Source organism: Argopecten irradians, chromosome 2, assembly GCF_041381155.1.
Source record: "Argopecten irradians isolate NY chromosome 2, Ai_NY, whole genome shotgun sequence".
Lineage (NCBI taxonomy): Eukaryota > Metazoa > Mollusca > Bivalvia > Pectinida > Pectinidae > Argopecten > Argopecten irradians.
In genome coordinates, this window is record NC_091135.1 from 58735067 (window position 1) to 58752001 (window position 16935).

General features: G+C 35.7%; 1 protein-coding gene across 1 annotated transcript; it reads right to left on the reverse strand.

Annotated features, from left to right (window-relative positions):
- Positions 1-762: 762 nt before the first annotated feature.
- LOC138317037 (mucin-22-like) lies at positions 763-16088 on the reverse strand. Its single transcript, XM_069258666.1, has 3 exons — positions 15925-16088; positions 3869-4330; positions 763-2032 (listed from the first exon to the last, which is right to left on the reverse strand). The coding sequence occupies exons 1-3, from the start codon at positions 15989-15991 to the stop codon at positions 1527-1529; spliced, it is 1035 nt and encodes a 344-aa protein (XP_069114767.1). The 5' UTR covers positions 15992-16088; the 3' UTR covers positions 763-1526.
- Positions 16089-16935: the final 847 nt, after the last annotated feature.

Here is a 16935-nt window from a genome sequence, read left to right on the forward strand (position 1 = left end):
GTACCCAACTTTTCTATCCATTGGTGTACTGAACTGAAGAGTCAATGACCAGTACCCAACTTTTCTATCCATTTGTGTACTGAACTGAAGAGTCAATGACCAGTACCCAACTTTTCTATCCATTTGTGAACTGAACTGAAGAGTCAATGACCAGTACCCAACTTTTCTATCCATTGGTGTACTGAACTGAAGAGTCAATGACCAGTACCCAACTTTTCTATCCATTGGTGTTCTGAACTGAAGAGTCAATGACCAGTACCCAACTTTTCTATCCATTGGTGTACTGAACTGAAGAGTCAATGACCAGTACCCAACTTTTCTCTCCATTTGTGTACTGAACTGAAGAGTCAATGACCAGTACCCAACTTTTCTATCCATTTGTGTACTGAACTGAAGAGTCAATGACCAGTACCCAACTTTTCTATCCATTTGTGAACTGAACTGAAGAGTCAATGACCAGTACCCAACTTTTCTATCCATTGGTGTACTGAACTGAAGAGTCAATGACCAGTACCCAACTTTTCTATCCATTGGTGTTCTCAACTGAAGAGTCAATGCCCAGTACCCAACTTTTCTATCCATTGGTGTACTGAACTGAAGAGTCAATGACCAGTACCCAACTTTTCTATCCATTGGTGTACTGAACTGAAGAGTCAATGACCAGTACCCAACTTTTCTATCCATTTGTGTACTGAAGTGAAGAGTCAATGACCAGTACCCAACTTTTCTATCCATTTGTGTACTGAACTGAAGAGTCAATGACCAGTACCCAACTTTTCTATCCATTTGTGAACTGAACTGAAGAGTCAATGACCGGTACACAACCTTTATATCAATTTGTGTACTGATTTGAAGAGTCATGTATGTGTGGTTCGGTCGGTACCCTACCTTTCTGTCTATTTGTATACTGATTTGAAAAGTAAATATATGTGTGGTTCAGCCGGTACCCTACCTTTCTGTCTATTTGTAAACTGATTTGAAGAGTAAATATATGTGTGGGTCAGCCGGTACCCTAACTTTCTGTCTATTTGTATAATGATTTGAAGAGTCAATGTATGTGTTGTTCAGGCGGTACCCTAACTTTCTGTCTATTTGTATACTGATTTGAAGAGTAAATATATGTGTTGTTCAGCCGGTACCCTACCTTTCTGTCTATTTGCAAACTGATTTGAAGAGTCAATGTATGTGTTGTTCAGCCGGTACCCTACCTTTCTGTATATTTGTATACTGATTTGAAGAGTAAATATATGTGCTGTTAAGCCGGTACCCTAGCTTTCTGTCTATTTGTATACTGATTTGAAGAGTCAACCATGTGTGGTTCGGTGGGTACCCTAACTTTCTGTCTATTTGTTTACCGATTTGAAGAGTCAATGTATGTGTTTTTCGGTCGGTACCCTTGTATACTGATTTGAAGAGTCATATATGCGTGGTTCAGCCGGTAACCTACCAATCAGTCTATTTGTATACTGATTTGAAGAGTCAATGTATGTGTGGTTTGACCGGTACCCTACCTCTCTATTCATTTGTCAAGGTATGTGTGCTTTGCTTTGCCTTTGAAATAGATACCTGCATAATATTACAAAGTCCGGAACAAAGACTATGAGTACAAATGCTACCAGGAAAGCTACCCCTACCATACCAATCGCCTGTGCGGACGGCCTGTCATCGTTAGCACTGGTTTTCTTCCTAATGGTGGATGAGAGAATTTGTTTGTCCACAGTCAACTCCTTCTTCACGGCTTCTATTACACAGCTGACGTCATTTAAGGCACAGTCGAACGATGTGGTATTGAGCTTGATACAGACACACGGACATACCCCGCTTGCCATTGTGGAAGTGTATGTTGTTGTCACCATTTCTGTCGTTATTGCAGTGGTAGTTGTTGCTTCAGCAGTTGTTGTCAGGGAGGTTGTAGTGGAAAATGTTACTTCAGCTGTTGTTTTCATGGAGGTTGTCGTGGTAGTTGTTGTTTCAGCAGGTGTTGTAATTGGGATTGTCGTAGTAGTTGTTTCTATGGATGTTGTTTCTCCTCCTGCAATGTGCATTATACTAGAAAAAAAAATCATTTATACAGTAGATTTGACTTTCCTGGAAGTGTATACACTTGTATTATTCCATATTCATTTTTTTCTATATATATTCAGATCTTTAATCCTTTTAATCCTTTGCACCATACAATGGATCAGTGATCATATAAAAAGAATCATTTACATCGTTAACTGACATCTAAATATAGTTTATGGTTTCAAAAACTGTTTATGTACCGTCTCATTATTCTAGATTTAATCCCCCAGGGCATTATATATCTACATAAAGGACAAATTTATAAGGCTGTGGAATACTAGCCACTTCAAAAACAATTAATACCAACATCGGTAACAATGACAGAGCGTTCAGTAGAAACAGCGTTATCTGCTAAAACTCATCGGGGACTCTCTCGATACTGATAAGTTATAATCCAAACCGAGCTACCGACTTTGTAGATGTCAATATAACAAGTCTAGTCAAAATAACCGCGTCGTATGGATTATTATAATAAAACAATGGTTTGTATATGATAATGTGATCAATGCCTCAAAATTATAAAATACTGAATATTAATCTATCCTAAATAAAACAAGAGGTCGATTGGGCCTGTATCGTTCACCTGTTTCAGGCTAAGAAAACAAGCTACCAACTTGAAGGCTTTATAATTGAACTTAATCTATTTATTTCTAGAGATCGATTTTAAAGAATTTGCTATATTTTCCCTATTGGGCCCCGCCCTCCAGACCTCTGGGGGGACCAGACCCACCGTTTATACAAAAATCGTTCCCCTTCACCAAAGGAAGCTTCAGACCAAATTAAAACTAAATTCCTTCATTCCCACAGAAGAGGAAGGATTTTAAAGAATTCACTATATTTCCCCTCAGGCCCCTGGAGGTCCAGGGTCACTGTATATACCAGATTGGTTCCTCTCAAACATGGGAGCTTCCGACCAAATTAGAACTCAATATCTTCATTCCTACAGAAGAAGAAGGATTTTAACGAATTTGCTATGTTTCCCCTATTGGGCGCCGTAGGCCCCTTGGGGCAAGGGTCACCATGTATACAACTTTTTTTCTCTTGACACAAGGAAGCTTCAGACCAAATAAGAACTAAATCCCTTCATTCCTGCAGAAGAAAAAAGATTTTAAAGCATATTGGCCCGCCCCTCGGGCCCCTTGGGGGGAAAGGGGGGATAGGGTCGCCGTTTATGCAAGATTGGTTTCCCTTTATCTAGAACTAAATCCCTTCATTCCTACAGAAGAAGAAGGATTTTAAAGAATTTGCTTAATTTCCCCTATTGGGCCCGCCCCACCATTTATACAAGATTGGTCCCCCTTCACCCAAGGAAGCTTCAGACCAAATTTGGTGAAAATCTATTCAGCCGTTAATGACTAGTCGGAAATTTTGTGAACAGTTGACGGACGCCGTACCAATTCACGTCATTTTCTCTTAAACGTATGACGTTATGCTCGCAAACACATGACGTCACAATCAATATCTAACCTACTCTGGTTAATACAATGGAAGTATACAACGAAAAGCAACAAAGCAAATACTGTATTTCGAGGTCTTGAACACTTGAATCAACTCAGAAGTGTTTTTATTACCACAAGCCCTCCACTTCTGGATCTCAAGTTCGAATCTCATGTGGGGCAGTTGCCAGGTATTGACCGCTTGTCGGTGGTTTTTCTCTGGGTACTCCGGCTTTCCTCCACCAACAAACCTGGCACATCCTTAAATGACCCTGGCTGTTAATAGGACGTTAAACTGATAAAACTAAACAGAAGTATCATATTTCTATACTTAGAGTTAAATTCTTATATCGGCTCGTGACATTTACCTATTTTGATCTTCCATTCTCCGTCTGAGTATATCGACGTAGTTACTCCTATGTAGTTTACTGCTATTGGTGACGGGTCTATCCATAATGCTAACTCTGTCCACGTGACCCCACTGTCAGGGGACGAGAACACCGACACATGACCAGAGCTCCACTTTACTTTGAAATAGTTGAACGCATTACAACCCAATACTGTGCCAGACATCTTGGTTTTCTCGCTTCCATATTTCGAGTCGTATATAACAATTTTGGTGTTTACATAGCCGCCTAAAGTGACCATGTATATTTTACCGGAGGCATCTTCATCATCTGTAGTCATCAGGGCTACCGAAGCATCCTGACACGCCTTCACTTGAAACTCCAGAGATGATTGACCGGCAGCTGAGTAACCATAAGCACTCAATAGTTTAACTTGCGTGTTTCCCTCAGATCCACTTTGTCTTGGGGTCAACACAGTCACTTCTGGAAAAAAAGATGAACAATATATCAGTGAAAACCTAAGAACCTTAAACGTATTTTATGTTCGTCAAAATTTGATTCGAAAATTCAAGATACTTCTGTCACTAAATGTATGCAAAAGCGTTGCAAAACATGTGATACTATTATAGAGTGTAAAAATTATACATTCAAAAATGGTTTTAATTTCAAAACTAATATGAATTGTACATCCAAAAATGTCATATAAGCCTTATTTGTAGCAAATGCTCAGATTTTTATATTGGTCAGACAGGAATGGAATTGAGAAAGAGAGTTACATTACACCGACAACAAACTAAAACAGACCATCTCAGATATTTAACAGTAAACGAACATTGTCATATGTGTGTTAATGATAACTTTTTTATTTTACCAACATATCAAATGTCTAATTCAGATCTTTTAAAAAGAGAAAATAAAGAAATGTATTTCATTCAACTTATGAAACCTGTGTTAAATTCAGAACGGGACAAAGGAACTTCATATTAGTTTTTATTTTGTCCTCATGTTTTTGTTAGTTTCTTCCAGAACCATTCACAATATCTTTATGTACCATGTCATGACGTAATCTTACTATGACGTCATTGTACTATGACGTCATGTTTTACAAATAAAAGAATTAAAACCCCTGAAGACCGGCATGAGCCGAGAAAGCGCTAGGGAGGAAAAACTGTTTTATAGTTGTGTTTTCTTTTTATGTATATATATATATATATATTTGATACATTGCTATAACAGGTAATCCACCCAAGAGGCAGCAGCTGGGCAAAAGGTCAACAGTTCTCATTCAATATCTTGTCAATGGGACTAATTCACGTACCACGTGATACCCGATAACGTTTGTGCGGGACCATTATCTCCAGTGGTGATGGAATGTATCTCTTTGTAATCTTCCCGCTGAAATGACGTTATCCCGCGATAACGCCATTTGACGTCATTCCATTACCAATAGAAACAATAGTCCCGCACAAACGTTATCGGTTATCACGTGGTACGTGAATGAGTCCCATTACTTTCTCAACTTTCAAGCCATAGATCTCTACAACATGACCATGGAAAGGAATATGTAAGCCATCTCGATATAAGCCACAAAACAGTGTGTTTACCTAGCCTGGAATGAAGCTGTATGTAAGACATTTTTTGTTTGTTTAAAGTCCTATGAACAGCCATTGTATGTTAGTATTTGAATGATTTTCTGTTGAACCTAAATAACTTTTTTTTGTAATTTTCTCTGATTCTTACTATAACTGCGCCAAATCATCAGACCATATCCTGAACGTTTCTAGTGTTTCTACGCTAGGTGCTTTCCACTAGTGATTCTCTCTTACATTGTAATTTGCTTTTTGTAATAGTATTTGTGGTATATTTGATAAATAGTTAAAGAATCAGTTCAATAATGTCTTTGATTTTCTATTCATTAATATTTCCAAGAATATGCAACATGTACAAGGCCAGTCATTAATAATCCATCATATATTGCGTATAACGTAAGACCGTTGTAGGATGCAGTACGTCGTAAGACCGTTGTAGGATGCAGTACGTCGTCGCGTGTACAACTTGCAAACGTTACACGCCGGGTGTGCATTGATAGAACGCGAAGAAACGGCTATCATACACCTCGCCGTAAAGCCCGTGACAAAGCTGTACAAAACGGGAAAAATGTGCAGTCAATGTGCATCAACCGTGATAAAACGCGAAGTAAATATTGTTCAGAACATCACATTGAAACCACCGAGAGTTTCCACCACGGACCGTCTGCAAGTACTACCACGTTTTACAACGCCAAGCCCGTTTTGATACGTCCTGTCATGTTCACTATCTGATTGCCGTAGCAAATGCTTTCAGAGTTTAATGCTAGGTTTACACTATTGTCAAATTATTTGACAGTTTAAAAATCTGGCACGACATCCACGGTATTCACGACCGCTTACATTTGTCTATCACGTCCTTCTACGCTGTCTCATGTTGTCTTGTGGTCACCACGTTTTGTCCACGGTGGTCTGAAACGGGGCTGCCGTGGCCGCCGGGAACATAGTGTAAACCTAGCATAAACTGACAAAAAAATTGCCACGGCAGTCACGGTACAGATGGTGAACGCTACAGGAGGACGTAATAAAACGTGACTGACGTAACAAAACGTAACAGCGCGTACGAGACCGTAACAAAACTTCCATACAGTCCTTGGTGGAACGGGCAGCAACCATGTTCCCCGGCATCTTACGGTGATTTAAAGTTTTGTGACGTTCTGTTGCGTTTTTTTTTTTTACTTTTTATCACGGTTGATGCAGATTGGCTGCACGTTTTGTCCAGGTTTGTCAAGGTTTTGACGGCAAGCCAAGGTGGATGATAACCGTTTTGATACGTTCTGTCAAGGCATATTACGGCTTGTAGCGGTTGAAAGCCCGACGTGATACGGCAAGTTACGTCATATTACGATTATACGTTGCAAGCAATATATGATGGAGTATCATTGCCTGGCCTGGTTTATATTTGCTACTTCATGGAATCATTTGCATTAATAAATAGAAATAGTCATTATTAAACACATTTAAACCATCAAATTATACCAAAGCTATTACTGCAAAAGGCAGATTAAGTGAGAACCATTACAGAAAAAAAAAGGTTTGCGTAGAAACACTTGGCTATAATAATTTTATATTTTTTATACATGTACCAAATATAGTTAAGATTTTCTTTTCTTTTAACACATTTTGTTATTAGAACGTGTTTGAAATGACAGTTCCGGCATAAATATTGTTTCATTTGCTCCAAAAAAGCCCGGTATCAGATTTTTACCCTAGTAAGCCTTGGCGGACCGTGAAAAACGTATCGGAACTTATCAAAACGTGTAAAACGTAGCAGAACTTATCAGATCGTAACAGGCCTAGAGAAAACGTAGTGGTATCCTCGATAGACCGTGCTAAAGCCGTAGTGTATCTTTGATCTCCGGGAACAGCACTCTCCCCTATACCCACGGTCCACCACGTAATCCGTAAAAGACCGTGGCAAAACTTCACAAGACCTAGCTCAACTTGAATACAGAGACAAAAATATCCAAAATTCCACGGCGCACCACGTTTCGGGCAAACGGGGCTAACGTGGTCGCCGGGAACATAGTGTAAACCTAGTGTAAAATCTGCTGGTCATCCCGTTTAGTCCAAAGTGGCCTGAAATGATATTCAGTAGCCGCAGTGAGCTATGTAAACCTACAATTTCACCTCAGAAATAAATGATTTAACCATTATTAATCAATTCATTATCTAAAGCATCACTGTGATTATTACAAGATCCGCGTTATGTAAATTGTATATTTACCAAATGCAGTCTCAGCAAACAATGGGAGTAACAATACGACTAAATGCAATAATGTACCATAACAATAGATATAGCAGACAAAATGAAAAGACCAAAAGTAAACATTTGTCACTACAGGACACGCTGTCATTCAGACTGATTTATAATGATGATAAAGCTTTAGGCTAATCTACCGCAAGGTCACCTAAGGTTAGTAAAATATTTTATGGTTAGAAAAAAATACATGTTATATAAATACCTATATCACAGACAGTAATAGTTATATCAGAGTCACATCAGTCCATCACGGATAGCAAGATATTACTAATTTTTGTTTCATAAATCAATGATACCTAAATACTATTATACACATCAAGAATTACAGATATTATTGTAACATCAACTTGTCACTTACTGTCAATATCGACATGAATATTTCAGTGGTTTTAATGATTATGTCGTCATCATGTATTTCAAAATAAATATTCAATAAGACAATTTGTAATTCATACATTCATCCGTCGGTGCTAAAACTAGTTTGTCCAATGCACATTCAGACATCGTTAACACATATTAACGATATGTCATGAAAAATTTAATGTAATTTTTTCCAAAGTACAGTATTCATTTTAAATTCCGTTAGCATTTCCTTCCATCCCACTAAGTGAGGCTAAATATCGTATCTCACGACTAGATAGACAAGGTTTGGAAAATTTGAAACTAAAGCTTATATTTTCAGATAATAACCATGCATACTTTTATCCTAACAATGTTACAAACATGTAGTTGTTCATACGATGTGTCTCCATGTATTTTGTAAAGAGACACATAATTAAGTTCGAAAGAATTGGAAGGTCTTGAAAGTAGGATAGTGTCACATCCTAAAATGCAGGCCTGCAACACAGAAATGTGGTAGGTAGGTGTACACGTATTCTGACACCTATGTTGATTGCAGATTAGCACAAATTATGGAGCATTATTTAAACGTGCATTGGCAACCAGAAATGATTTTATTAACATAATTTACCCGTATTCATACCCGAAAATATATTAGAATGCTCACCATTTTACGTCTGCTGCTCTGCACCAGTATACATCTATTGTAAAACAAGTTCTAATGTATTGTAATGGATACCTTTCACTCCGATCCGCACTTGCAAAGATACTCCATCAGGCAAAATATTTTAGGATTCCTAATCACTTTGTTATTGGCAAAAGGAGCTTGATGGCAGTGGTCAACCTGCAGATCAGATTAGGATGTTTTCTTCTACTGTGATTGATTGATTGATTGACTGATTGATTTATTGATTGAATGATTAATTGATTGATTGATTGGTTAATCGATCGATCGATTGATTGATTGATTAATTGGTTTATTGATTGATCATTCTTAATTCTAGAAGTTATTCGGCGTATGTTAGCACATTGACAAGAAAAGGGTCTTTCAATGTTTACACGACGATTATTTCAATAAACCATTTGAATTTCAATCGTAAGTGACCTTAAGATTTTTTTTTTATATTTATTTTATTTTTGAAGATTTTAGATATACAGATATACGTGGTTATCTCATTCACACCATGCACACCCACTCACATCATATCCAGCATGATTTCAATATATTGTCATCTTTATGTATCATCATTTTCAAAAATGACCATCACATTCACATCATTCAGCCATCAAGGATCATCATTCGTACTCAAATCATCATTAATTAAGCATGCTGATATATTATTATTTACCATATGATATATTAAATTATTATCTACCAGGCACATCCTCATCAACCTGACGCATCGAAGACAGGTGGGATTACTATGACAGAGAGTGTAATAATGATTGCTGTTCTATTACAAATAAATAGTAGTATTATATTTATACCTAGGCAGTCTCTGAAATGAATTGTACGGAACAAATTAACACCTCTATTGTCCACATACTGTAATGATAATTTCTGAATTATTGATGTGTTGATCAGTCGCCTCTCGTTTTCACACGATGGGAGTATCGTATACATGGTAGAGGGTAACACAATAGCTTTCTCCTTTATTGAATATCCGTGTCAGTAACGAGATGTGGGCCGCTGACAGGCCATTATAAATGACACTGTACATTTAATGACAAAATATAAATTTCGATTTGCCAATAAAGGTTATTTTTTCAACATTTAAAAATGCCAACATTGAAAACGTTTATTTGATCGCCGTATCAGCTGGATCTGAGAGTTTGTGTGGACCAAATGATTTCAAGCATGTGTAAACATGTATTTACCTGTCGTATCTTAATGACGTTCGTGAAATATTATTCACTTAAGCATGGTTGTCATATTTGGACATGTATTGGTGTGTAACATACAATGGATGTTTTAACGAATATTTACAATTGCCGCTGTTACTGTATCGATAAACTAAGTTGGAACAGTTATGTTTTTTTCCAAAAATAGTGCGTATGGATACATGTAAATATTGGCGGACTTCCTTTCACATGTCTCAAGTTCACGTGTCAATGTTTACAAATAACACATATACAAGATAATTGAAGACATACAATAAAACAAATTTAAGTTTTTGGGGTGTGCTATTGCTATTTGACCTGAAAAAAGTGACTGAAACATAAGATTTTTTGTGACGTTATAGAAAAAAGGGCGGATGAAGCTGTAAGTCAACGGCGCGCTTTTTTCCTGAATGGCTGTAGCAGTATAATTTTGACGGCGAATAGCTCACGTTAAAGGACCATATCTAATGTTCTTGTTGATTTTATTGTTTAAGTATAAGACTTAACCTTTTACTTTGTTTAGTTTATGAGATGATAAATCCAATGGAGCGCGAGGTAAATTGTGTAATTTTACATACAATTTACAGACTTTTGGTTTAACATCTCATAAACTAAACAAAGTAATTGGTTAATCCTGTATTAAGCAGAAGTTATTGTTTAAATGATGAGTATCATGTATGCCATGTCGGCGGTGAAGCATCTTTAAGGGCTGCAATCATAAACTGTATTTCGAATCTAGCCACCACTTACCTCCCTTGTCTAATCATTCATACGAAGGAATCTATTTTACCCAATAATTTCGGGTGCTTAGACATTACAGGAACGTGTGGATTTATTACCAACGAACCAAGGTGGATCTTGAAATCGTTCAAATAACATTTTGATTGAAGAATCGTGAAATTTTGTCAATTACCTTTAAATTACAAAATGTATCCTCCAAAACTACGGCCATGGCGGTAGCCATTGTGGTTTTCAAAATGGCCTTGATAGTATGTGGATAGCTGATGTAGAGGTTTATATATGATAATTTTTTTTATCACATAAATACAACAGAAGAATCACCACGTCAAGATTTGTTGTAATAAAACTCGGTTATATTACAGCAGTAACAGATACAGAGAACAAAAGAGATGGGAGAAGCCATTGGATACATTGGATGGAATATCGAAATTCTACCACTGTTAAATCGTTATAAACACGAATATCTAATTCAATGGTACAGAAAAACAATAGACTTTAGACCTATTAGGAATATTTACAATAAGCGGTATATGCATATGTATAATTAAGCATTAAATTTTCTTCCTATGGAATCTGTGGTCTACATAGATGCCAGAGCTTTGCAGGCAATCTTCATAATGCGCTAGCACACATTATGGGATAATTGTCTACAAAGCTCTGACATCTATATTTACCATAGATAGTTTAATATCTATATTTAAAACCGTTCATCAACGATATACTCCACAAGATGGAACAGCTACTTTGACGGCCATCTGTTGACGTTACCATATCAACATTAGTAACGTCAAAATAGTCACGTTTTGAGTGCAAGTTATACCTCATAGACTTCACTTTGGCTTCGTTAGTTTATGTAGTAGAAGTGACAAGTGAATGTAAATATTGATACGTATATGAAGGAGCGCTCATTATAAGTTTTTTAAGTTTCCTAAATTTATAATTAGACTAATAATATCGTAATTTCTTAAGTTGGTCCCATGGCGCATTGTCGTATATTTTCATTACCACTGCACTGTACCTGTATGTTGCTTTTAAGCCCAATGTAGGATATTTTCCAGAATTTACATTGGCAGTTAGGCCCTGGCGTACTAATACCACAATCAGAGTTCAAAAGGTCAAGAAATGGGATTTTACGTCAGTATGGTAATTCAATGAAGAACATAACTTATTCTGAAAATTGATCGATATGAAAATATCTTCTTATGGGAATATTTGAAATGGACTAAATGTTGAACTATTCATTATATATACCGTTTTATCGATGGGATTATTTCATCTAAGTATTGTTAAGTCGGTTGTCCATGGCATCATACCGGAAGTTGCATGAACCAACTCTCTCCCGGCATTGTCTGTTCCATCAAATGACATTTGTCTCTATACAAATATATAAGTTTTATTTTCATACTTTTTATCCCTTTTCTTTTCATAACAAGAATGACTAAATAAATATAAATATAAGTATATTGGTTGTCATATTTTGACAGGTATTGGTGTGTAACATGCTTTGGGTGTTCTAGCATATTTATCATGATGCGCTAATGCGCACCGTTGGCTGTGAAAGAACACCCAATGTATGTTACACATCAATACATGTCAAAAATATGACAACCAAGGCCAAATGCTAAAACTTTCGCGCATTGTCGCTATTAGCATTCAACAGTCCGACAATGCACAATGCGACAGTGCAACAATACGCCATGAGACAATAGATAATGCGCCATACGACAATGGATCATGCGATAATGCAGCAGGCGAAGAGCGACAATACTACCGTCACCAAGTGAAGAGCGACAATGCGTCATGCGATAGTGCGATAATGCGCCAAGCGATGAACGACATTGAGCCAAGTGAAGAGGTGACAGTAAGACAATGCCCCATGTGACAAACATTCTATAGCGCTGTTGTATTGTCGCTGTCGTGTTGTTGAACTGTCGCCGAAATTAGCCATCATTTCTTTATGATGATGAGTATGTTTACTCATATGCAAAGGAAGTTTAGTAAATAAGTAAAACCTATCATAGTTTTACTAATAAAGTTTCTGAACCTTTTGTCCAATAATCTGGATATAGAAACATACACATATTTTACTGTCATTACATAAGACAAAAGGATCAGGCAAAAAGCTATTACAATTTATATTAAAGAACGTTGACTAAATAAATGTTATCTATTTAAATAAATAACCATGTTATATCCTACCATAGAAAGTGTTACATGACTTGTGGCCGTCTCGGCATATTGCCACAAGTCATCCACCTTTGCGTTGCAAGTTCGAATCTCATGTGGGGCAATTACCAGGTTCTGACCACTGTCGGTGATTTTCTTCGGGTACACCAAATGTCATAACCAAATTAAACAAACTTGGCACGTCCTAACATGGTCCCGGCTGATAATAGGACGTTAAAGTTATAAATCCCAAACCCTCTTTATCTTTCGTTTTTCATTTCATGATCTAGCTTGCATGCTCATTTGTTGACACAAATGATATTCTTTAAAAAAAAATTCTAAATTCAATGTATCGTGATAAAACACGGTACATAAACCGCTTATTGTTATAGTGTAGATATCTGTCATGTCATTTTGTTGTGAACAAAGCGTCTTACATAAGTTCTATGTCCTAGACAAAATCCGATAACACGAGCTTGGTTCTAGGTTCAAATCGTGCTGTCGTTTAGTTTCTTAGTGTCGTTTTTGGAAATCCATACTGATATTGTAACAAGTGCTGCAAAATAAATCATTGAACGGTGTACTTGTGTAGGTTGCATCAAAACGCATTGGTTGCTATAGAAAACATTTTTTTCACAGTCATGCTTATCAAACACAGTAACATGATAGCTGTTGCCAATAGCATCATAGCTTATCTCTATCAATTTCAGAACACTAAATAAATAATGTTATGGGATTGACAGAGATAAGCGGTGACAACAACTTATCCATACATGTTGTTTACAATACTTTAATGAGTCTGACTGTGAAAAAAAGTATGTTTCTACAGCAAGCAACGCGTTTATAGGTTTTATCATATCGGAACAAAAGACAGTATGGTTGATCAATTAAAGCTATGTGACGAGGATGACTTACACCAGATTCATACTTCATTGTTATAGATTACCCTGTTGGCCAGTAAAGAGAAAGTATCACACTATCTGTACCTAACATCCTGATATGGTGTCAACAGGATTATACAAATAATTCATAAGTCATCTTTATGCACTCTTCGTGCGAAATGATATACTAGGCCGATTAATGTTTTAATTAACTTTGTATTGTAAATATCAAGTGATAAAGTAATTAATTAGTTATTTCTGCCGATAAATTTAATTAATGCGGACAGCCTGAGAGATAGACGAGCCTATTTATTAGGAATTGTCATGACTGATCAAATCCTGATGTTAAAGACACAATGCTATCTTAGAAAACATCTTACTTATAAGGAATTGTCATGACTGATCAAATCCTGATGTTAAAGATACAATGCTATCTTAGAAAACATTTTTACTTATTAGGAGTTGTCATGACTGATCAAATATCCCTATCCTTCATATACACATATGAAAGAGTTTTATAATATTCCATCTCGAGTCCTTGCTTACAATATTAATTATTAATGCATTCAATAGTAATATGTCCTGACAAATATATATCTAAATTAACGAAATGATTTGTATGGGATTCAGAAATAAACAATTTCAGTAGGTTCATTAAGGTCTTCATTGGCAAATTGAAAAAAAGGCAGATCAATGACTGAAAATCCAACAAACTCGTTTCCTTGTTCAAATAACAATTGATGACCATTACATATACGAGTATGCATAGGATAACATAACATTTACGTTGTGAATTTCACTTTGTACAGTTTTCATATTTTTTTAGATACCGTATCGATTTGGATTATATACAATTTTAAGATGGTGATATTGGAAAGAATTTTCATTACTCTGGTAAGTCAATACAGATTTACACTGAAATCTCACGCATAATGCGTTATTATCCTACTCATATTCATCTTTTAATTGGTTCGTCAGTGATAGAGTGATAACCCTTTCATCATTGTCAGTTTACTTCCATCAACAGGGAACAATAAGTCATAGCTGTTTTGAATTAATACATGGGTTTTAAATGGATTCTTCCATTGTTAACATTGCTCTAGTGTTTCACTGCTAACTCCACTGAAAAAAGAAACCCTTTTTTCTGTGCTGGCGTGTCTTTCATGGTGTTGTCGTTTATATTTCTCAATGACAATCCCCGTCCCATGGGGTATAAGATGTGTAAAACACGACTGTTCCTCTCCAAATTATGTTTCACAACTGAACGTGATTTTGAGAAAGCAGGTTATTTTAACTAATTTACAGTAAAGTATGTGGGGTTCGTGATAATAATAGCACCCATTTTTGTGTAGAATGGAGAATTGTCTTGCAATTGCGGTTTTCTTCAGAACTTATCACTGTAGACTGCTCAAAATGGTTAGATATCTTCATTGTAAAATTGCGATAAAACGTCTAGATATCAGAGGAAAACGCTCTTTAATATGTGGATATGAAGGATAGGGATATTCTATATTCAGGATCGCAAAATAGTTTAAAAACCTCAGCAAGCCTGGGTTTTTGCTAAAGTTTGTGATCCTCAGGTAGACTCTCTCTTATATAGTATTATACATACTGTCAAAATGTCTGAAAAGGTTCTTTTACTTATAGTAAGTTGTAAATAAATGAAAAGTCGCTGTCATACCGTCCTTCCTTACATTATCATCAGACGTTTACATTTTGTATTGAAATGTATTTCTCTGTTTGTGACAGTTAACGGTACAAATGCAGAGATCTTAATAACATTTATCATTATTTCGGATTGTTTTGTTATATTTCAAGTGACATTTAAAAAAACAACATAAAAAACAATCGTTTCATTCAAAATAGGCCAAAATAGAATAAACGTCTTCGTTATTTAAGGTTGTTGTTGAATGGTATTATCAAAGAACACAAATGAATATACCATTGCAGAATGTATTATTAGTTTGTAAAGTTTTACAATCAACTGATGGCGATATAAACTCTAGAACAAATCGTTAAGTTAAAAGTGATACCTTATATATATTTATGTATAAACACTTTGTGTTTGATTCCAAATAACCAAAGTGATTAATTCACGCTAACAAGTATATTTTTGTGTCAATCAGAACAATGAAAATTAAAGTGACACATTTTGACAAGAGGATTTTTTTTTAAACTTTGATAAACCTAAATACTATTAAATATTATATTTGTACTTACCTGCTGATGTTATAGGGAGAAGAACGGCGAAGCAGAAGGTAAGTTTTCCGGGCCAAGCTAAACACATGATAAATATGTCTAATTAAACATCGCATACACACGAAAAGGTGTAATGTTCCCGTAAGGACGCTAGGATCTACATGGTGATCCTATAGGCATTTATCGTCAAAGTACTAACAGCAAGTGAACAACGAGGTGTCAGACCCGAAGGCAGTCGTCTCCAATCGATATCGAAATAATCATAGCTAATGTAAACATCAGATATGCTGTTATTTCTACATACGACATAAGCTATTAACACTTTATATTTTCGAATCATATATATTTATATCATATGATATTATCTAAAAGGATGCTTCCATAACTGATGCGGTCAATGGTGAACAACCATTAAAATATCAAATATACTAAAATCTAAAATAAAAGTAAGATAAAAATATAAATATGAGATTGTACTTCAGCTTTTATCAGTTTTTTAGAGTTATCTAAATCTATAATTAGACTAATAATATCGTAATTTCTTAAGTTGGTCCCATGGCGCATTGTCGTATATTATCATTACCACTGCACAGTACCTGCATGTTGATATTAAGCCCAATGTATGATATTTTCCAGAATTTACATTGGCAGTTAGGCCCAGGCGTACTAATACCACAATCAGAGTTCAAAAGGTCAAGAAATGGGATTTTACGTCAGTATGGTAATTAAATGAAGAACATAACTTATTCTGAAAATTGATCGATATGAAAATATCTTCTTATTATAATATTTTTTTATTTAATATATATTATTTTATATTTAATATTTGAAATGTATTAAATGTTGAACTATTCATTATATATACCGTTTTATAATAATTACTCACATAATATATACTAATAATAATAGAAATACTGTTAGAGGTATCTTCATAATTCCAACTGTTCCGAAATCAGGATGATTTTTTTAGTGTTCCAGCAAAATTAATGTATTTTATTTTCCTTACTTTTTGAGAAAATCAACTTTTTATGT